Below are 23247 nucleotides of genomic sequence, written 5' to 3' on the forward strand. Positions count from 1 at the left end.
CCAATCTTCCTGTGTCCAGGGTGTGTTCTTTTGCCCATCTTAATATTTTAGTTTTATTGGCTAGTCTGAGATTTGGCTTTTTCTTTGCTCCTTTGCCTAGAAGGCCAGCATCCCGGAGTCACCTCTTCACTGTTGACGTTGAGACTGGTGTTTTGTGGGTACTATTTAATGAAGCTGCCATTTGAGGAACTTGTGAGGCATCTTTCTCAAACTAGACACTAATGTACTTGTCCTCTTGTTCAGTTGTGCACCGGGGCCTCCCACTCCTCTTTCTGTTCTGGTTAGAGCCAGTTTGCGCTGTTCTGTGGAGGGAGTAGTACACAGTGTTGTACGCGATCTTCAGTTTCTTGGCAATTTCTCACATGGAATAACCTTCATTTCTCAGAACAAGAATAGACTGACAAATTTCAGAAGAAGTTCTTTGTTTCTGGCCATTTTGAGCCTGTAATTAAACCCACAAATGCTGATGCTCCAGATACTCAACTAGTCTAAAGGTGGACAGTTTTATTGTTTCTTTAAAATCAGCACAACAGTTTTCAGCTGTGCTAACACAAATGCAAAATGGGTTTCCTAATGATCAATTAGCCTTTAAAAATGATAAACCTGGATTAGCTAAGAGCGTGCCATTGGAACACAGGAGTGATGGTTGCTGATAATGGGCCCTCTGTACGCCTATGCAGATATTCCATTAAAATAAAAAATTAACCATGTCTACACGCACTGTATTTCTGATCAATTTGAATTATTTTAAAGGGCAAAAAAAAAGTGATTTTCTCTCAAAAACATGGACCTTTTCTAAGTGACTCCGTGTGAGAGAGCGATAGATATGTAGCCCATATAAACACAATGAACAACAGATTCACTACATGGAACAGTTCCCCAAAATAAACCCAATGGAGTTTGTTCTGTAGTGTCTGTCCTATATCTGAGAGATAAGATCAGTCAACAAAATATATGTATATATTTTTTACATATATTTAAACCCTTATTTTTGGCACTAAACTGTCTCCATATATACTTCCATTCATTTTTTCAACTGGTACCGGGGCACCTTCAGTCGAGTCTTGTGAGGCCTGTGGGCATCCTAGAGCAAAACCTTTCCAGCGGGGTCATATTAGTGTGTAGCCCAAACTGATGGGCTACAGACAGAAGTTGGCATAATCGGCTGTACAGACTTCAGACGAGTCAAGATGCTTTTGGGGTCTGAAAAGCAAAACACCATGTTTGTGAGTCTTATCTTTCCATTTAGGGTGTCCCACAAACAAAAATGTGCTTAAGGTTAACAGTGTGGTTAGAGATGAAGGTTTAAAATAAGAGATTTTATGAAACTAAATTGTCGAAACAGGCAGGGTGTATGACTTTGTGGCTGTGGTAACTAACATTAATGACAACCCTACTTTGCAAACTGCTAGAATTGGTTATTCAAATCTATTACCCCCTAAACATACAGGTTCCACACTAAAAACATGGCTTTGATAAAGACATTTATCAGAATCATTAAGCCTAGGCATATTCACCAAACAGATGTCCTGGCCATAATTCATCCCCATGCGGTGTTCAATGGAGAATTGTTAACCCATTAACAACATTCCAAAGAACAGGCATAATAACTAAATAAACCTTCTGTATATCCAAGAGTTTTGGGCCTGTAACCCTAACTGGTCAAATTGAGCCCCGTTTAAAATTATCCCTGAGAATAACTGTTCCAGACGCAAGACGCAACTCACACTATTCTGTTCAATTACATTCTTTTAACTATAAAATACACATGGCCAAACAAGTCAGTTCGTCAAATTTTTGCCCTGCTTGGGCTGTCCCGGTCAACTGTAAGAGCTGTTATTGTGAAGTGGAATCCTTTTGGAGCAACAACGGCCCCGCTGCGAATTGGTAGGCCACACAAGCTCAGAACGGGACAGCAGTGTGCAGAAGCTCGTAAAAATCGTCTGTTGCAACAATCACTACCAACTTCCAAATGGCCTCTGGAAGCTACGTTAGCACAATAACTGTTAATCTGGAGCTTCATGAAATGGGCTTCCATGGCTGAGGAGATGCACACAAGCCTAAGATGGCCATGCGCAATGCCAAGCGTCGGCTAGAGTGGTGTAAAGTTAGCCGCCATTGGACCCTGGAGCAGTGGAAACACGTTCCCTGGAGTGATAAATCACGCTTCACCATCTGGCAGTCTGACAGAAAAATCTGGGTTAGGTGGATGCCAGGAGAACGCTACCTGCCCGAATGCATAGTGCCAACTGTAAAGTTTGGTGGAGGAGGAATAATGGTCTGGGGTTGTTTTTCATGGTTCGGGCTAGGCCCCTTAGTTCAAGTGAAGGGAAATCTTAATGCTACAGTTTACAGTGACATTCTAGACGATTCTATGCTTCCAACTTTCTGGCTACAGTTTGGGGAAGGCCCTTTCCTGTTTCAACATGACAATGCCCCCGTGCACAAAGCGAGGTCCATACAGAATTGGTTTGTGTCGAGATCGGTGTGGAAGAACTTGATAGGCCTGCACAGAGCCTTGACCTCAACCCGATCTAACACCTTTTGGATTAATTGGAACACCGACTGCGAGCCAGGCCCAAATCGCCTGACCTCACTGAGGCTCAAGGCTGAATGGAAGCAACTCCATATTAATGCCCATGATTTTGAAATGAGATAGCCGATGAGCAGGCGTCCACATACTTTTGGTCATGTAGTGTAGGTGTCTTGACTCTGATAAGCGTGCGGGAAAGAAGAGTGTTGTCTGCTAAATTAACAAAACAAGGCTATGCCATTCTACAAGCAAGCGCTACATTGCTGAGGTTACTACTTTTTCGAAGACTGTGTTCCACAATATAATATAACCTGTTGATACAGTTAACAAACATCTTAAAATGTCACTTAAAAAAAAAAATCCCTGAATAAATAAGGCAATTTGGCAATTAGGATTCATTATCTGTAATGGTTATGATATTAGGCATTGTTGTTCACTGTTTGCAAATACATAAATGTGCTTTTTTCCATTTGAGTACTCATTTTGAACAGTCAAAACATGTAAAATGCCCATTCCTATCTGTAATACAATCAACCAATGCGCACACACATGCACGTCTGTAACAGTCAACCAACACACACACACTGAAGTCAGAAACGGTCATTTACTCAGTCGTCAACACATAATCCTGTCAGTTACTCACATGATAGTCATGGACTGTAGTCAATTTCTCCATCGTCAACCAGAACATTACTGTCAGTTACTCAAAACAAACCTAGCAATACTGACAATGTAATGGCTGTGTGGAGTAGCAGCTTGGGTAAGGGACAAGGGGTTGAAATGGGCCGGAGCCCCTGACGTACCTCACAGATGGTGCAGTAGTGCGCAGGCTCATCCCTGTTCCTGCCCTGCAGTACCGTCTCCTTCCCTGCCGCGGCTAGAGCCTCCTTCACCGACTGACACTGCTTCAGAGTCCTCAGCAGGCAGTACCTACATCAATCACACCATGACATTAAAAGAAACCCAGACACCTACACGTTTTAAGGTTACGTTTTCCAGGAGCCACGTCATCAATATGCACGTCATCATCCAATCTGAAGCCCTCTATTCAGGGATGCAAACTGATGAGGGCACAAAAAGGTAACACTTTTTGTTGTTGCTCTGAGACAAGCAAAAAAATCCTTGCTAGGGGGAAATGCTGGTTTTAACTAATTAAACAACAAAATAACATGATCAGTCTCTGTGTGTAAAATAAAAAGTGGTTAATGTGAACCTAAATGTAAGGAATGTAATCCAATATTATGTGTTGCCTAGACTTTACTGCAAATGACACTAGAAGTCTTGAGGGAAAAAAACAATGCACTAATATTGCAGTTAGCCATGACAGCCTTTATAATAGAACGCTTGTGACCACACACATCTACATATTTCACGTGGGAAAAAAACTATGTAGAAATAGAATGAAACAAACAGGCATTCTATTTTTGCTCAAGCCAACATTTGCACATTAATGAGTAAAAAATGTAATATTCCCCCTCACTCACACTAAAGTTTTACTGTCAAATTCAACACAACAAAAGCATCATCTTTGGGCTACACTGCACGTTATTACATTGTACACTTTCTGCCTGTGGACATCTGTTCTACAATGTACCAGCAGAGCATGATACCCTTTGTTGACATAATTGATCTCTTTCAGGCAGAGTGTAACACCTGGCATACCTCTTTATCCACTGCAAGGAGTCATATACCAGTTAATACTATAGCGAATTGGTTAGGTTACTAACGTTAGAGCATCTAGGTGGCTATCGGACTTCATTAGGCAGCAAATTTTCAAAACAAACTCAATTATTTGATCAGTTAAGTTGTCTAATGTTCCTCAACATTTTTCTGGCTAGCTAACGGAGAATTCGATCCAGCTACCACAGCAAGATATTTAATAATGCTTACAATTCTTGATCCACCCCACTTTCTCCCTCACCTCAAAAACTTTTCAAACACCAGTTGTTTTTCAGTTGCAGCTCATGAAGTACGCTTCCTCACCTTCTCACCCAGTCTCACTGGTCAAACCTCTCACCTACCTCTTCGTTATGGTTCAGGGATGCGCTACTGTAACTGGCAAACTGCCTTTGCACCCTACTGCTGTCTTTCCAGAGCGCGCGCTGATTCTCTAACTAGCAAATGTATCGTCTCTACTCTCTTCAGTCGCGTGCTGCGCTGCATTCTGTTGTTATGTGAATGATTGGCTGAGCCTTGGATACAGCCAGTAGTGATCCAAAGCACACCCCCCTCTCATCAGATCTACACGAATCACGTAGGTCACCTATTTTGGCGTATTTCGCTGAGAGGAGACTAGTTTGCATCCCTGTGTCACTCTCCACCCCTCATGACAGACTGGACACACAGTTGTAACATGTGGCAGGAGAGATGCTCACAGGGTGAAACTAAACTGTAAAAGACGGTGACTTACTTGATCATCTGGAAGAGCTTGTGGTCGGACACCTTGATGTTGCGGGCCATGTTCCAGGAGAGGTGCACCATGGGGACATGGGACTTGACGCTCTGGAGCTTGTTCCACTCGTAACGCTCCACGGCCAGCTTGTACTGGTGGGCTGTGGATGTTGTGAAATTAATTACAACACTTTACAGGTCTAGAAACAGCTGACAAACTGATTCTGGAGTCAATTATCACTTTAAGAGATAATATCCATGTATTAAATTGTATTCATAAATAAATGTCTTTTTTAAATTACTAAGTGTTTTTACAGTAACTGAAGGAGCAAGCAAAAGCTGCATCAGAGGCTTACCACTGAGGGGTCCTACGTTCCAGGCAATGTTGTTGCACCAGCCGATGGCCTGGACCCAGTGGACGGTGCCAGTGTTGAGCCACACCAGGTCCCCCGGCCGCTGGATGAACCGGTAGACAGGCACATCTGCCTCATACAGGTCCTCCAGGTTGGGCCACCACGAACCCATCAGGAAGTTGATGTTGTTTCTGATGGAGAGCGAGGGGAGTAAAGAGCGAGGGTGAGTAAAGAGCGAGGGTGAGTAAAGAGCGAGGGGGAGGAAAGAGCGAGGGGGAGGAAAGAGCGAGGGGAGGAAAGAGCGAGGGGGGTATTTCTTTTCAGTATTTTCTCATTTCTGTAAGAGATGTGGAATTAGGGCTCGTATTAAAGACCATCTAATTTCACTCTTTTCTGTCTTCTGGGCCATTCCTTCGTCTCTATTTAAAATCAGAATAGTTTTGTTGTGGAAGGCCAGAGAGAAGAGATGTGTTAGTTAGATCTCCCTTGTTTCATTAATGCCCTCATTCCTGGATTCAATTCAGCTCCTTTCCTTCCTTTCACTCAATATCTCCCTGAATCACTCCTTTTTCATTCAGACAGTTTGCTCTTCGTGTTCAAAGCGAGCCACAAAAGAAGCCGACCCTCACCTTGACACCACATCTGATGTTGTTCCATCTTTTGTACATTTACCCTTTTCTCTGCTGTTCTCGCAGACCCCCCCTCACCCCCTCCATTTCTCATTCACTGACAACATCACTATTGTATAATGTATTATCACTAGCCTCTATGGTTGTTAGGTCCTTACTTTTCACAGAAGTTGCTCATCACTCCCCAGTAGGGTTCTGGCACAGCAAACCACTCACAGTCCCCAGGGCCGATGTTGATGTTGACAGAGCAGAAGTTATTGTGTTCCTGATGACCTGGACCACAGAGATAAAGAAAGTTAGAACTGTATTGTCATTTTTTGGGCGACCCCCCCACCAAAAAAAACAACAACATATAGAAATGTTATTTATAGATCGGTCATTCTCATTGAAGGCAAGTCTAGAACACGCTAGATCTGTGAGAAACTTCCATGCTTCCCATTCTTAACTTGAGTTTTTGCCTCTTACTTTCGGTTTTGTACACCAGCTTTAAAACAGCTGAAAATACAATATTCTTGGTTATGGAAAATATATTTCACAGAGGTTTAATGATTCTCTACACTGTACATGCTTGTCTTGGCACAAAGTGAATTAGGCAAACTATTAGAATTTCAACCAGGAAATTGTAGAGGGATTTCTGCATAGTGCATCTTTAACAGTCGGTCTTTGTAACTCATAAGTATCAATATAAAAAAGCACTAGAAACTGCAACAGCTTGTCCTATAAAATTGTATCGCTGTACCGTGCCCTTGCCTAATATGTACAGTGTGTGTGTGCATCTACCTGGTATCCTGCTGCCGGGGACCTTCATGTAGAGCTGGACAGTGTTCATGCCCAGGATGGTGTGTCCTACGTGGCTGAGCAGATTGCCAGCAGACACCACCCTGGCGAACGCAGGCAGCTTACTCAGCTCCTGTAGCTGTAGCTTCCACCTGGGGGACGAGGAGAAAGGGGATGTGTTCAGAGGCGGCAATGGGGTTTAGAAATATTTTGCAACGTGTGACCAATGCCATGTCTGACCACACAAGCACGTACTTTCTTTCGTCCGACACGTCGATGTTGGTCCCAAATTTGATGTGCTTTAGGGGACCCCTCCTTTTGCGTGCCACACTGAACACAGCAGGAAGAGATTATGATTAGAAAAGGTTGATAGGTTGTGAATATATCAGTGAGAAATCCTGACAGGTGTGTGTTGCTCACCTCTCTGCTGATGCTGGCTCAGCGTCTGAGGGCTCCTTCAACGCCTTCTTCTCATTCTCCTCCTGAGAGTAAAGAGGATCCCATTCAAAAAGACACCGAGCATTGGGAAACAGGTCTGTGTGTGTCAGGGTTTCCGTTAGCTGATAAATAAAACAGTTGCCGGCCAAAATAAATCCTATTACAAAATATTGCCATTTATTTTCATGGAAATACATTTTTACCGTCATGCTTATCAGTCTGTAGATTATTTGAATAATTTAGTGGAATTAAATTGTAGTGTTTATTTTTGTTAGATAAATAAGATACATGATGGCTATCACATGCACACAGACTATTTTGAGTGAGATTTCCTCAGCTGGTTGTTTATTTTCATTTCAATAATAAAGTTGTTTCTCAAAACCATTGTCACGTGGTTAATCAAAAATCAGATTTAAAATGATACAAATCTAAAAGGGAAGTCAACTAAGGAGAGATCACCAGCCTGCCATATGGACACTTATACCCCGTGATCCATTGGCAGCTAAAGAAATGACTGCATGCCTCAGCCTATAGGCCAATATAACAGTAGGCTATAACTTTCATTGCTCTTTCACACCGATTGGTGATTATCAAGGGGGAGATTGTCAGAAAGATTGATCAAAATCGCTTACTGCAAGGAACTACAGTATAGTTTTAATATATTATCATTCACAGTGGATGTTAAAAAAACGGCAGCAGGACAGGTGTGTCTATGCATCCTCAGGCGCGCACTCCCTCAACATTATCAGGACAGAGAAACCAGACATGCTCACATTGAGGACTCCAAACAAAACAGAATTAAAAATATTTACAAATCTCATAATTGGTTACGAAATAAACCAAAACTAATTTCTCACAAGTGTAGCAGGTTGTGAACTCTGCAAACAACGTTCCCACTCTTGAGAATGTTAAATGACTCATTAATACAAGCTAGGGCTGGGCTACATGACGATATATATCGAGTGACAATAGAAAAACGTCTATCGTTTCATATTGTGTTCTATCATTTAGTTCGTTTTATCGCAAATCACTCTTTACGGCAATATTTTATGTCAAATGGACGATGATTTGCGTCGGTGTGGAAGGAAATTTGCAACAAGCATGGAAGAGAGTGAACGTGACACAGAGCAGAGACAGGGAGCTAGTACCTAAGAGGGTCAACGTTGGCCACATGGACGTGGTTTGGGTATGAAAAGTCTGACACAGACCAGAAAACTGTCCAACGCAAAATATGCCGCAGGTCGGTCCCGACAACAGGCTCAAACACCGCTAACCTCTTACCCCCTATGCAAGAATCACGTGAATCAGTACGGAGAGAGTCTACGGATGAGACACAAAAAACTATTTCTAAATTGAATTTACAGACAATGTGCTATATTGTGATATGTATTGTTATCAGGATATGACATTTTGGCCATATCACCCAGCTCTAATACGCGCAATACCATAAAACAATGTTATCGAATGACAGGGATTAACGGTACATTTACTACTGGTGATGGAATATCACTGCAGGGAATACCAAGACTGTGCACTGCTGTCATCAAGGCAAAGGATGGTTACTTAGAAGAACCTCAAATATATTTGAATTAGTTTAACACTTTTTTGGTTACTACATGAATCCATGTGTGTTATTTCATAGTTTTGATGTCTTCACTACTATTCTACAATGTCAAAAACTGTCAAATTAAATCCCTTGAATGAGTAGATGTTGCCAAACTTTTGACTGGTACTGTATGTAATGGGGAATTGATCAAAAATTAAAATATTCACACAATGAACAAATGAATGCGTAAGATTTGGCAGGAAACAGCAGAGTCATTCTGGGGAGCGACTTGCCTCTACCTTCGCCACACACCCCTCCCCTTCTTATTGTCTAAACATTTAAAATTATACTCAACACATTATCTTCATATTTGAGATGTTTTTCTACTGACAGCCACAAATCAGAGGCTCATTGCCACACGTGTTGCCCACATTACGGGCTTCCCGAAGAGGCATAGGCCTAGAAGCTTGTGATTTGAAACAATCAGTTATTTTTGTCAAAATAAGCTAATGATAGCCTCTGGGTTCGCGCCCAGGCTCTGTCATAACCGGCCGCCACAGAGAGGTCCGTGGGGCGACGCACAATTGGCCTAGCGTCGTCCGGGTTAGGGAGGGTTTTGCCGGTAAGGATATCCTTGTGTCACCAGCGACTCCTGTCGCAGTGTGCGCTAACCAAGGTTGCCAGGTGCACAGTGTTTCCTCCAACACATTGGTGCGGCTGGCTTCCGGGTTGGATGCGCACGGTGTTAACCTGTTACTCCTACCCCCTACTTTTTCGAACATTCTGTTAAAAATCGCGCAACATTTCAGCGCCCTGCTGCTCATGCCAAGAATATAGTATATGCATATGATTAGTATGTGTGGATAGAAAACACTCAGACGTTTATAAAACTGGTTAAATCACGGCTGTGACTATAACAGAACGTGCGTTTCATCGAAAAGCGCAGGAAAATCTGATCACTGAAAATGGGAAAATAAATCAATGCGCCACTTGCATGTATTGTCTATGGGAAAGCAAATTACCTGGAGCCGAGATTGCAATTCCTACAGCTTCCACACGATGTCAACAGTCTTGTCATTTGCCTAGGCTTTGTTTCTTGGTCAAACAAAGAAGAGACAGCCCATTTATTCAGGTCTCGGACCGGATATTTCGGTTGAGATTTACCCGGACATTATTTCCAGACGTACCCCTATAGAATACACATCGCCTCGTGATCAATTTGTTCGCTTATTAACGTTTACTAATACCTAAAGTTGCATTACAAAAGTATTTCGAAGTGTTTTGTGAAAGTTTATCGTCGACTTTTTTAATTAAAAAAAATGACGTTACGTTATAAGACGCTATTTTTTTCCGTTTATCACACAGTCTTCATAGATCGATATCTAGGCTATATATGGACCGATTTAATCGAAAAAAAGACCCAATAGTGATTATGGGACATCTAGGAGTGCCAACAAAGAAGATGGTCAAAGGTAATGAATGTTTTATATTTTATTTGTGCGGTTTGTGTAGCGCCGACTATGCTAATTATTTTGTTTACGTCCCCTGCGGGTCTTTTGGGGTGTTACATGCTATCAGATAATAGCTTCTCATGCTTTCGCCTAAAAGCATTTTAAAAATCTGACTTGTTGCCTGGATTCACAACGAGTGTAGCTTTAATTCAATACCCTGCATGTGTATTTTAATGAACGTTTGAGTTTTAACTAGTACTATTAGCATTTAGCGTAGCGCATTTGCATTTCCAGATGTCTAGATGGAACGCCTGAGTGTCAGGTAGGAGCAAGAGGTTAAGAAGCAGTGCGGCTTGGTTGGGTTGTGGACGCATGACTTTCAACCTTTGTCTCTCCCGAGCCCGTACGGGAGTTGTAGCGATGAGACAAGATAGTAGCAACTAACAATTGGATACCATGAAATTGGGGAGAAAAAAGGGGTAAAAAAATAAAAATAATAATAAGCTAATGATCTTTGATCCCTCTGTGGCCAAGTCATGCTTTCTGGTGAAGTATTTTGAATGATTACAGACATTTTATTACATGTATTTCCCTATTGGACCCACCACTATGCCACCTATCTACTGTTCTATTGGTTTTCAACTTTCTTTTAGGTGTCCAGAAGCCAAGGCACCATCCTAGTCATATTAACAACCCATCCTAGTTGTTGCCTCAAGATTCCCCCTCTTTCTAAGTTTCTAACAGAGACTTTCATCGGTCACGTATGGAACTTCTACCAGGTGACCTGTGTTTCCCAACTGCTACCAGGTGACCTGTGTTTCCCAACTGCTACCAGGTGACCTGTGTTTCCCAACTGCTACCAGGTGACCTGTGTTTCCCAACTGCTACCAGGTGACCTGTGTTTCCCAACTGCTACCAGGTGACCTGTGTTTACCAGGTGACCTGTGTTTCCCAACTGCTACCAGGTGACCTGTGTTTTCCCAACTGCTACCAGGTGACCTGTGTTTTCCCAACTGCTACCAGGTGACCTGTGTTTTCCCAACTGCTACCAGGTGACCTGTGTTTTCCCAACTGCTACCAGGTGACCTGTGTTTTCCCAACAAATTGGATTTTGTCAAATGTTTGAGAATTATGTTTTATTGTCTGCTTCATTACAGGAGTTGCCTGTTCTGTTACACTGCATTACCATAATCTACATGTGATTTCTGTTATTCTGAGCACCGTGGGTTGATGCCTTACTGGACTACGCACCCAATGCATATGGATCCGGTAAATTTAAATCTTTCCATTCACGTTCTCCAGCGCCACATTTTCCTAACGGAAACCCTGGGTGTGTGTGTGTGTGTGTGTGTGTGTGTGTGTGTGTGTGTGTGTGTGTGTGTGTGTGTGTGTATGCATCTCCCTCTACTAACCCGTAGTGACTCCTGGAAGGAGGCAGCCTGGTACTGGGCATATTTGGCGATGGTGGTGTGACCTCGGCCGCTCTCGCAGCGCCACATCTTCTTGGTACCACTCAGGTCCCAGTTCTCGTCAGCGGGCTGAGACAGCTGGGTACGACACTCAACCAGATGGTCTGGGTTAGCCTCCACTAGGGTCTTAGTAGAGAACAGACCCAGGTCTGAGAGAGGGGGAAAGAGGTAGGAGATGGTTATGAAAAAGATAGCGAGAGAAAGAGTGAACAAGGGGTAGAAGCGGGCACTCACTCAAATAAAGGGCCTGGAAACCTGCTAATGCTCAAGCTGCATTGGGGCTTGCATAAGTGCAACATCAAAGTTAATGGTTGGCACCAACGACTTCTTCATGGGGCATTTCTCAATTGAATTTGTTCAACTCCTGCGTCCTCTCTCGCCTCCGTTTGAAAAGGGTCAAAGATAATTGAGGAGAGGCGGCAAAGAGAGGGGGGGGTTTTAAAGCTCTTCGAAGGAATCACGTAGGATACTCATAACCATTTACTTGTTTTATTTTTACTAGGCAAGTCAGTTAAGAACAAATTTTTATTTACAATGGCCTACCCCAGCCAAACCCTAACCCGCTGGGCCCTACAGGAATCCCAATCACGGCCGGTCGTGATCAGTCTGGAATCGAACCAGGTTCTGTAGTGACGCCTCTAGCACTGAGAAGCAGTGCCTTAGACTGCTGCGCCACTCGGGAGCAGCAGTTGATGAAAGATGGCTATTGAGGTTGCTGGACTCATCCGTTCACCTACTAACAAATTAACATCTCCTCCAACACTTTTCGGTTTCAAGGTCACTGAGGAGAGAGGGTGGTGGAAGGACTTTTGCCCAAATGAGAAAAGGCAAAATCGGGTATTGTAATGACAGTCCTAACCAGCAGGTGGCAGTAGAAATGGTAGACTCACCCAGTTTGAGCGCCCCGGCCAGCCCTCTGATGACGGTGACAGGGTTGGAGGGGTTTGTGCAGAACTGGTGCAGCGGAGGAAAGAAGGCATCCCTCTTATTCTCCAGCTGGGGATCAAATACACAATACATTTTTTTTTAAAGGACATTCAATATTATTTCAATTGAAAATATATATCTCACGTCTTCAAAACACCACCTTTGAATGTTGAGTGTATATACATTTGCAAGATTCGCATCAGAATCACATTGACTAAAACATTCCCCTTTCATTATTATTATACTATGACGAGAAATCTTTCTTCCATACTCACATAGATGCTTGGTGTGGGGGGGTTGAGTTTGTCTTTGGGCAGGACTGGGGAGGGAGGAGGGGGCAGGCGAGGAGGGGGACACTTATCCAGCAGTATACTGCTGCTAGACAAACCGTTCTTCCCCAGGTTTCTGAAAGAGAGAAAAAGAGGGAAAGGAGAGACAGACAAAGAGAGAAAAAGGTACAAACAAGATTAGCCTCTTGGTTTTACAGTATAATCTCTGCTCTGACAGTTCCCTCTACCAACAAATGCAATACAAATGCAATACTCTTCCCAAAAGAGGGAGACCATCAAATTTCCTACAGCCCAATAAGAACTGGTACAGGGTCCCCCCAGTCTAACCTGCAGGCCTTGAGCACATCAGTGGAAGAGGGGTAGATGGACACGGAGGAAGAGGATGATGGGGGGGTGCGGACATGGGGTGGCGTGGGTCTGCGACACGTGGCAGGGGGGTCCGCCTTCAATGGGCTCTGGGAGTCCTCGGAGATGCCCCCCTTGCCGTTGCCATTGACGACGGTGGTTGGTCCGGCTGATGATAATGCTGCGGTGGTGGTGGAGGGGCTGTTGAGGCCGTGCGGGCCCGTCGACTGGCCGGGCTCGGTGGATTTGGGCGAGGGGGTTGCGGTGGACATGGCAGAGATGGGGGAGGAAGCGGCCGAGGAGACGGCCGGGTGGATGTTGTTGATCTTCTTGTGGGGGGCGGAGGTGGTGGGGTCGCCCCCCTTAGGATTGTCTGAGCTGTGATGAGGGGACCGGTTGCTCGTCCCGCCGTCTCCCGCCGCCAACTGTACGTGATTGGATAAGCTTTCCACCGCGGCAGTGCTATTGGCCGTTGTAGTCTCCCCAGGCCCCTTTGTTGCCGTGGCTGCGGGGCCATTGCCGAGGGGCGTGCTCTCTTTGGTAGCAGGGGTGCCGGGTGCTCCACCTGAGGTAGCAGAGTGATGGGGTGACGGGAGGTGGTTGAGAGCCTGTTGCCGTGGCGACGGGGCGGCGGAATGTCCAACCTGATTGTGGGGCGTCTGTGGGTGTGAGAGGGGGTGGGTTGACCCCCCAGAGGAGGAGAGAGACCCATCCCCATTAGGACCCGCCCAATGTGGAGCGGAACCCTTCTGAAGCCCCTGTAGAGAGAGGGGAGCAGGGAGGGAACCCCACTGTTAGATCAGAATAAGGACTATAGCTAAACAACATATAGTAGGTCTGGTTCTCTCCTCACTAAGGAACATCTGAGATAACTAAGCAAAAATTAGCACAGAAAAGAATAGCAGTTCACTCAGAGCCTATATGAGCTTCACATAGACCTGACTAGAGTGAACAGGTAGGGTCCTACCTGAGTGGAGTTTAGGTGCAGGGCCCGGCGCGCTGTGTCCTGTGATTGGGTGCTTGTGCAGGTGTGAGGTAGTAGTGCGCCGGGCTGCAGGTAAGGCACGTCTCCGTTGGGTCCTGTGGCCGCCACCGGGTCATCATCATTATTATTATTGCCCACAGAAAGTGTGTCAGAGTGTCCGTGTGGTGTCCCGCCTGCCAGAGGCCCATTGGCCAGTGGTTGAGGGGGGCAGGGTGGCCGCAACGAGCCCTGAGGGGCCAGGTGGGGCCGGGAGAGGGGCAGGCTAGAGTGAGGAGGGGGAAGAGAGTTGGTAGCCGAGGGGCCGTTGGGGAGGGAGGGACGCAGCTGTCCAGATGCATTCTGTCTCATCTGTAGAACAACATAATCACAACATCAGGGTTTAGTCTAATTAACAACAGCACTTTTAGTGGATTAACATGAGTTAGTCAATATATTACTCTACATTAGAATAATTAGAAGGGACATACAGTATACTGCTTGCAGGCCATCAGGTAAACATCTGGGGGTAATAAGTGTGTGTGTGTGTGTACCTGCTGCTGGTGCTGCTGCATTAGGTTGAGTTGTGCCTCCAGCTGCTCCAGCATCTGCAGCTGTAGGGGCTTCAGACTGGCCCGGTTACTCCTCAACTGGTCCAGGAGCTGGGAGCACCGAGGACGTACAGATTAGTGTGTATGTGTAGAGTCGGAATCAGCAGGGGGACGCAGGGTGTGTAAAGTGTGTGTGTTTACCTGTAGTTTCTGTGGTGACAGGTACCAGTTGGGGACAGGCTGCTGTGCCGAGTTACTAGCCCAGGAATCTGGCTGGCTCTGCAAAAAGAGTTTGAGAGTTAGGAGTGAGAGATTCCTCATCTTCAGCCAACCTAAAATATTGAAATGGATGCAAGTGGTATTGTAACATACTGCTCACACGATTTCCTATGCTACCTGATGTCTGTTCTACAAAAACACATCAGACCTCCATCTGAATATAGTGTAATATACCTTGGCTGGGCTGGAGGCCCTCCTCCTCTTGGCAGGGCTGGACTGGTCCTCCCCCTGGCCCATAGGGCCCACGTGTGGGGGCAGAGCCTGACCCGATCCCCCTCCCTCCGAGCTGTGCTGGGGCTTACACGCCTACAGAGAGGGAGGGAAGGGGAGGAGGGAGGGTGAAGGGGTTGCAAGGGAGGGCAGTGAAGAGTGTTGAAAACATGATAGAAGGTAAAGCAGTGAGGTAAAATGCACAGAAAGACAGGAGGGATGCAGGAGAAGAGAGAAAGGGACAGGAAGGGGTAGATCCCAGGCAGACAGGAGGGATGCAGGAGAAGAGAGAAAGGGACAGGAAGGGGTAGATCCCAGGCAGACAGGAGGGATGCAGGAGAAGAGAGAAAGGGGTAGATCCCAGGCAGACAGGAGGGATGCAGGAGAAGAGAGAAAGGGACAGGAAGGGGTAGATCCCAGGCAGACAGGAGGGATGCAGGAGAAGAGAGAAAGGGACAGGAAGGGGTAGATCCCAGGCAGACAGGAGGGATGCAGGAGAAGAGAGAAAGGGGTAGATCCCAGGCAGACAGGAGGGATGCAGGAGAAGAGAGAAAGGGGTAGATCCCAGGCAGACAGGAGGGATGCAGGAGAAGAGAGAAAGGGGTAGATCCCAGGCAGACAGGAGGGATGCAGGAGAAGAGAGAAAGGGGTAGATCCCAGGCAGACAGGAGGGATGCAGGGAGAAGAGAGAAAGGGGTAGATCCCAGGCAGACAGGAGGGATGCAGGAGAAGAGAGAAAGGGGTAGATCCCAGGCAGACAGGAGGGATGCAGGAGAAGAGAGAATGGGGTAGATCCCAGGCAGACAGGAGGGATGCAGGAGAAGAGAGAAAGGGGTAGATCCCAGGCAGACAGGAGGGATGCAGGAGAAGAGAGAAAGGGGTAGATCCCAGGCAGACAGAAGGGATGCAGGAGGAGAGAAAGGGACAGATCACAGGCAGACAGGAGGGATGCAGGAGAAGAGAGAAAGTGACAGGAAGGGGTAGATCCCAGGCAGACAGGAGGGATGCAGGAGAAGAGAGAAAGGGACAGGAAGGGGTAGATCCCAGGCAGACAGGAGGGATGCAGGAGAAGAGAGAAAGGGACAGGAAGGGGTAGATCCCAGGCAGACAGGAGGGATGCAGGAAAAGAGAGAAAGGGACAGGAATGGGTAGATCCCAGGCAGACAGGAGTGATGCAGGAGAAGAGAGAAAGGTACAAGAAGGGGTAGATCCCAGGCAGACAGGAGGGATGCAGGAGAAGAGAGAAAGGGGTAGATCCCAGGCAGAGATGGAGGGATGAAAGGAAAGCAAGAGAAGAGGGTCGCAGGGGAAATTAAAGGGCAGGTAGCAACGTGAAGGATGGAGAGGAAGTGACAGAATAAAGGGATAGGCAGTTAGAGAGGGAAAACAAAAGCAGGAGGGTGATGTTGGGACTTCAAAACACATATTTCTTCCCTGCATTTATATTTTTACAAACAATCTGCAATGATACCCTGAAGACGACTGGTAAGAGTGGAATTTCTCATCAAACTATCAACCCTTCCACGTTGACAGAGTCTCATCGCCAACAAAGACGCTTGGCCATACAAAGGCTTTGCCTGCTCATACCACAACGCTAAGCCCTTCAGTTGCAGCTCTTAGAACTAAATCAAAATGTTCAAAGACAACTCCAGGTGTGAATTGTCATCCTCCATTGGACATGAAAATGGATTTGTTGAAAACATGGGTAGTGGTCATAATCAGAACACCCGAAACCATGTCAACCTGTTTTTTGTATGAATACAAGTGAAAGAAAACAACCCTCTCCCGTCTCCTCCCCAAAACAAACATCTGAAGACGGCTTCAGTTTGTATAGACTGATGCTGAGAATTATACTCAACGAACACACACACACACACACACAGGAACTAATGTTGTCTATAATGAAAATGAATGAAGGGTACTGCAACACTAGGGGGCATCGCTAGGTTTCAGAGGCAGCAAGGCACCTGATAACCTCAGGATGAATGAGAGGAAGAATGTCAACCTGGAACTATTCTACTGAGACACAACCTCACCAATCACAACGACAATCAACTGACGTCTTGCCGCTATTCAACAATCGTTTCAGTGTGGAATAGCAAGTTTTTTTTAGTCTGGTAAAAATACATGAGTAATTTAAAAAAATATGTATTTTTATATTGTGTAAATACACTGGATGTCACAATTAAAATGTATTATTTTTGAATGGAGAAATTAAATTAAACCAATTTAAATGAACCAAATTGATCTTTGAGCTGTGAAGCCATGATAACAGATACTGAGACAGTGGGTAGTGAGGTTGGCCTGTGGCTGTGTCAGGGAGATTGGGGAAGGGAGGAGGGGATTGGGATGGGCAACACCTCCCTTGATCCTGTCAGTCATAACAAAAGCCCTAAGCAGTCATAACAAGAAATTGTGGCAAATCACGTCATAACATTTGCATGTCATGTCTCAAGCCACTATGACTAGATCGCTGACTTAACAAGCTGCACCTAAAAACCACGCCAGGTTCAGCTATATGAATAACTTACCAGGGGTTTTTCCAGTCACTGTAACTTTTCCAGATTGTGAGCATAACTTGGTTAAATGAGTTCTTATGACTGCTCTAGGGCATCGGTTACTCCACAGGAAGACTCATGGAGAAGCTCCAGGTGATGTGTTGCCCGTTGGCGGTGGGGGTGGTGTGTGTCGAAGGTTGTGTGTGGGGGTGTGGGGGGAGTGGTCTATCTGGTCTCACCTGCGGTGCAGTGTTCAGGCCACCCTGCCTGGAGGTTAGCTCTGCTGGGATTGGTAGACTCCAGGCCTCATCAATAAGAGGAAGCATTTTACTTTTACTCTGTAGACTAGTGACCTGGGGGTTACTCAACTGAGCCTATGGAATGGAAAACGTGTGAAAACAACATTTTAATGACTTAAAATGATCTTGTGATCAAAATGTTATTGTCTTGTTACGGTCGCTCTCATGTAGCCGGTTAGCTACCAGCTTGGCCTATCAGTGACCCCATCTGTTACTGAGGATTGAATACCGGCAAGTTTGCCCGTTATGGTCTTTAGTAGAGTGGTCAATCAAACAGGGAAGTTGGGGGTCATATGTGCACTTTGAATGAATTTACACAACACAATCATTAAAACAAACCATCATGTTGTCTTAATGCCAGGGAATTATGCTCAAATTACTGGTGACTGGAGAATGTTCCCTCATTCATACATACAGATGAATGTGGGGGTTATGTTTTTACATCAAAATGGACAAGACATGGGGTATGGGACTGGAGGAGCCAGGTTCCACTGTGAACACACACAGATTTGCCTTGTGGCATTCAGAAAATGGTTTCCACAATCTGTAGTTCAGAATAGTCAAGTTTGAGTAGCCCAGTAGCTCAGATCATAGGTCTCTCCAGCAGTGGGATTCAAAGTGGGTCTTCAGACCTCTCCCACCCAGTCCAATCAACTCTTAGCCCCTGAACACCCATTTTAGTTCTGAAAGGGTGGGAGCAAACATGGTGGTAACTCAACCTAGTCAACAAGAGGGCTAGATTAAACCATTCCCACTTTGCTGACACCTGTCCAAATTCTTTCAGATCTCCAACAGGTGAAAAAAAAAAAGCGCCCGACCAGTGGTCAGTGACCTCAGGAGCATCCCCTCCCCTAACCATCTTAGCGGTAGGGATCTAGGGGTTGATTTGGGACTGAACACCTCCCTCCCGAGTCTCTCCCCCTCTCCTCACCTGCAGGCATTTGATGCGTTGTGTGAGAGCGGTGGCGTTGGAGCAGGCCTTGCTGCGCATGGCGTTGATGTAGCACTTTATGGCGTCATGCGGCTGGCTGCAGGACTCGTAGAGCGTTCCCAGGTCCATCCAGGCAGCCGCGTGGCCGTGGTCCAGCTGCACTGCACAGATGTACGCCTGCAGAGCATCCATGGGCTGATTCTGTTGCTGGTACAGAACACTAATGGAGAGAGGAAATGATTGAGGAGAGGGGGACAGAGAGAAAAAGGGGTGGGGAGGGGGTTGAATATTGAAAAAGAGGCAGAGAAAGAGGGGTAGAGAGGTTAAATATTGAAAAAGGGGGGTAGAGAGGACAGAGCGGTGAGTGGTAGAGGGTTAAATATATAAAAGAGTAGAGGACACAGTAGTAAGGGGTGGAAAGGGTTAAAGAGAGAGTGGATTGGAAAGGGTGACAGACAGAACGACAAAGGAAGGAGAGATATGGGATGGTGAGAGGGAGAGTGATAGCAGAGCAAAACAAAGACGGTTCGAGAGAGAGAGAGAGAAGACGTACGGTCTAATGCGTACCCTATTGAACACCAAGTGTCTGCACTGGCTTCGGATTTGTCTATGGACTGCCTGTAGGAGACGAACGCATCCTGGACCTTGCCAATACTGGAGTAGCACCTGCCCAGGAAGTACCAGGACTGTCCCGAGTTGGGGTCTGCTTCCAGTGATTTCTGCAGACACTGGATGGCATAGCTGTCCTTGTTGGCTCGGTCTCCTAGCTGCTCCACCGTGTGGTGCATCCAGCCTAGTAGAGGGGGAGGGGAGAACACAGAACAATAACCTTTCCATCACTAGCCATCATCTCATCCATCCATTTATTCAGTGCCAGACCCAGTCTTTCTTTCATCAGCTGTGTGTGGTCTTACCTAGCTGCTGCAGGGTAGTGGCCTTCACCTGTGCTGGGAGATTCTCTGTCTGCAGAAGGGTCTCGTACGCCTCCTTGGCAGCCCGGTATCTCTTCTGCAGAAAACGGGAGAACGAGAGCGAGGGAAGGAGAAAGAGAGAGGGAAAAAAGGAGGGTGAGAATAACAAATGCCGTGCCATATTTGACAGATTAAGCAGTGTCCCTAGCCTGCACCGAGACATTTTACTCCCAACAGACTGCTGGATGTAATGACTCTGCTGCAGCAACGTCCTACTGACACAGCAGAACACTGACTGACCCACAGCTCTGCACTCCTGTGGTGCTACTGCAGTCAGTCAGCCAACATGGTCCGATTATTAAGAGCTGCTGCTTAAGCCAAAGCAGTGTGAAAGACGAATCACACGGGCATACGAGAGATAGGGACTCCTGTTACCATGGCAACCACACGGAACTGGCCGAGAGGGAAACCCATCCATTTTCTATGAAGCGTGGTCATTTGATCACAACAGAAGGCTCTCTCGGATCAATTAGCCTAGCTGATAAAACGCTAGCTAGCATAGAATAGTTGTGTAGTTAATATTTTAGGGTAAGTGTAACTTATTCTTGAACAGCGTTGTTGAATACTTACTGAAACGGAAAGCACGTAGCTACATTACAAACATAATTCAATGAGATGAGAGGAAAAGGACGAGGCTTACCTGAATCTCATACAAATGGGCAATGTGGAACTGAACTGAGGAAGAGAAAGACAAAAAAAAAAATACAAATTGTTGGCTACTTTGGAGAAAAATTCCAACATTCAGCATCAAAATTCTGGTCAAAATGGAATGACTCCAGTAAAACAGAAATGATTGCAGTTAATCCACTGTGTTGAAAGGATGAGCTGCTAGGCTGTCTCCTCCGGTGGCAGCAGGTTGACTTGTCTGTAGAGCAGTACTGTGTGTCTCTGAGGAGAGTGAATGAGCCCAACCAAACTGATACACAGAGGTGAGACTGCCCTTGATGTGCCCGTGTGTGTGAAAAGAGCGAGAGAGGATGTGTGTGTGTGTAACAGAGATAGAAAGGATGCGTGTGTGAGAGAGAAAGAGAGGGAGGATGTGTGTAACAGAGATAGAAAGGATGCGTGTGTGAGAGAGAAAGAGAGGGAGGATGTGTGTAACAGAGATAGAAAGGATGAGTGTGTGAGAGAGAAAGAGAGGGAGGATGTGTGTGTGTGTGTGTAACAGAGATAGAAAGGATGCGTGTGTGAGAGAAAGAGGGAGGATGTGTGTGTAACAGAGATAGAAAGGATGAGTGTGTGAGAGAGAAAGAGAGGGAGGATGTGTGTGTAACAGAGATAGAAAGGATGAGTGTGTGAGAGAGAAAGAGAGGGAGGATGTGTGTGTGTAACAGAGATAGAAAGGATGAGTGTGTGAGAGAGAAAGAGAGGGAGGATGTGTGTAACAGAGATAGAAAGGATGAGTGTGTGAGAGAGAAAGAGAGGGAGGATGTGTGTGTGTAACAGAGATAGAAAGGATGCGTGTGTGAGAGAGAAAGAGAGGGAGGATGTGTGTGTGTGACAGAGATAGAAAGGATGAGTGTGTGAGAGAAAGAGAGGGAGGATGTGTGTGTGTAACAGAGATAGAAAGGATGAGTGTGTGAGAGAAAGAGAGGGAGGATGTGTGTGTGTGACAGAGATAGAAAGGATGCGTGTGTGAGAGAGAAAGAGAGGGAGGATGTGTGTAACAGAGATAGAAAGGATGAGTGTGTGAGAGAGAAAGAGAGGGAGGATGTGTGTGTGTGACAGAGATAGAAAGGATGTGTGTGTGAGAAAGAAAGAGAGGGAGGATGTGTGTAACAGAGATAGAAAGGATGCGTGTGTGTAACAGAGATAGAAAGGATGCGTGTGTGAGAGATAAAGAGAGGGAGGATGTGTGTGTGTAACAGAGATAGAAAGGATGCGTGTGTGAGAGAGAAAGAGAGGGAGGATGTGTGTGTTTGTGTAACAGAGATAGAAAGGATGAGTGTGTGTAACAGAGATAGAAAGGATGTGTGTGTGTAACAGAGATAGAAAGGATGCGTGTGTGAGAGAGAAAGAGAGGGAGGATGTGTGTGTGTAACAGAGATAGAAAGGATGCGTGTGTGAGAGAGAAAGAGAGGGAGGATGTGTGTGTTTGTGTAACAGAGATAGAAAGGATGAGTGTGTGTGAGAGAAAGAGAGGGAGGATGTGTGTGTGAGAGAGAAAGAGAGGGAGGATGTGTGTGTAACAGAGATAGAAAGGATGAGTGTGTGAGAGAGAAAGAGAGGGAGGATGTGTGTGTGTAACAGAGATAGAAAGGATGAGTGTGTGAGAGAGAAAGAGAGGGAGGATGTGTGTGTAACAGAGATAGAAAGGATGCGTGTGTGAGAGAGGAAGAGAGGGAGGATGTGTGTGTGTAACAGAGATAGAAAGGATGCGTGTGTGAGAGAGAAAGAGAGGGAGGATGTGTGTGTGAGAGAGAAAGAGAGGGAGGATGTGTGTGTAACAGAGATAGAAAGGATGAGTGTGTGAGAGAGAAAGAGAGGGAGGATGTGTGTGTGTAACAGAGATAGAAAGGATGAGTGTGTGAGAGAGAAAGAGAGGGAGGATGTGTGTGTAACAGAGATAGAAAGGATGCGTGTGTGAGAGAGGAAGAGAGGGAGGATGTGTGTGTGTAACAGAGATAGAAAGGATGCGTGTGTGAGAGAGAAAGAGAGGGAGGATGTGTGTGTGTGTGTGTAACAGAGATAGAAAGGATGCGTGTGTGAGAGAGAAAGAGAGGGAGGATGTGTGTGTGTGTGTGTAACAGAGATAGAAAGGATGCGTGTGTGAGAGAGAAAGAGAGGGAGGATGTGTGTGTGTAACAGAGATAGAAAGGATGAGTGTGTGAGAGAGAAAGAGAGGGAGGATGTGTGTGTGTAACAGAGATAGAAAGGATGCGTGTGTGAGAGAGAAAGAGAGGGAGGATGTGTGTAACAGAGATAGAAAGGATGCGTGTGTGAGAGAGAAAGAGAGGGAGGATGTGTGTAACAGAGATAGAAAGGATGCGTGTGTGAGAGAGAAAGAGAGAAAGAGAGGGAGGATGTGTGTGTGTGACAGAGATAGAAAGGATGCGTGTGTGAGAAAGAAAGAAAGGGAGGACGTGTGTGTTTGTCCGTGTGCCTGATTGGAAACACTCCAGCGGGACAGGTATTGGGGGTCTCCTAGGTAACAAGTTCCAGGCGATAGGAGCCAGTAGAGGGGGAGAAAGCCGAATGAAATAATAATATCATGCAGTGTAATGTTTTCGGTATGCTAGATAAACCCTACCACGTCACCTCCTTTCACTCTGATCAAATACATTGTTACAGTTGTTGGGTTAGCTACAGTGCCTTCTGAAAGTATTCACACCCCTTGACTTTTTCCACATTTTGTTGCATTACAGCCCAAATTTAAAATAGATTAAATTGAGATGCGT

At 45.8% G+C, this 23247-nt stretch overlaps 1 protein-coding gene across 2 annotated transcripts in view; it reads right to left on the reverse strand.

Annotated features, from left to right (window-relative positions):
• LOC124008212 (lysine-specific demethylase 6A-like) overlaps positions 1-23247 on the reverse strand; it is a 53474-nt gene that overhangs the window by 3240 nt on the left and 26987 nt on the right. Inside the window, exons 8-27 of one of the 2 annotated variants that reach the window (XM_046319323.1) lie at positions 20490-20524; positions 19793-19886; positions 19446-19671; positions 18879-19098; positions 17888-18022; positions 15115-15246; positions 14863-14940; positions 14665-14772; positions 14117-14482; positions 13132-13907; positions 12790-12919; positions 12478-12583; positions 11531-11736; positions 7104-7165; positions 6939-7013; positions 6687-6835; positions 6065-6179; positions 5281-5468; positions 4944-5085; positions 3337-3463 (exon numbers count right to left, since the gene is read on the reverse strand). In XM_046319323.1, coding sequence (XP_046175279.1) covers positions 3337-3463; positions 4944-5085; positions 5281-5468; positions 6065-6179; positions 6687-6835; positions 6939-7013; positions 7104-7165; positions 11531-11736; positions 12478-12583; positions 12790-12919; positions 13132-13907; positions 14117-14482; positions 14665-14772; positions 14863-14940; positions 15115-15246; positions 17888-18022; positions 18879-19098; positions 19446-19671; positions 19793-19886; positions 20490-20524 — 3470 coding nt within the window. The remainder of the gene's footprint in view (positions 1-3336; positions 3464-4943; positions 5086-5280; positions 5469-6064; positions 6180-6686; positions 6836-6938; positions 7014-7103; positions 7166-11530; positions 11737-12477; positions 12584-12789; positions 12920-13131; positions 13908-14116; positions 14483-14664; positions 14773-14862; positions 14941-15114; positions 15247-17887; positions 18023-18878; positions 19099-19445; positions 19672-19792; positions 19887-20489; positions 20525-23247) is intronic. The other variant, XM_046319324.1, reaches the window with a different exon arrangement.

This window comes from Oncorhynchus gorbuscha, linkage group LG21, assembly GCF_021184085.1.
Source record: "Oncorhynchus gorbuscha isolate QuinsamMale2020 ecotype Even-year linkage group LG21, OgorEven_v1.0, whole genome shotgun sequence".
NCBI lineage: Eukaryota > Metazoa > Chordata > Actinopteri > Salmoniformes > Salmonidae > Oncorhynchus > Oncorhynchus gorbuscha.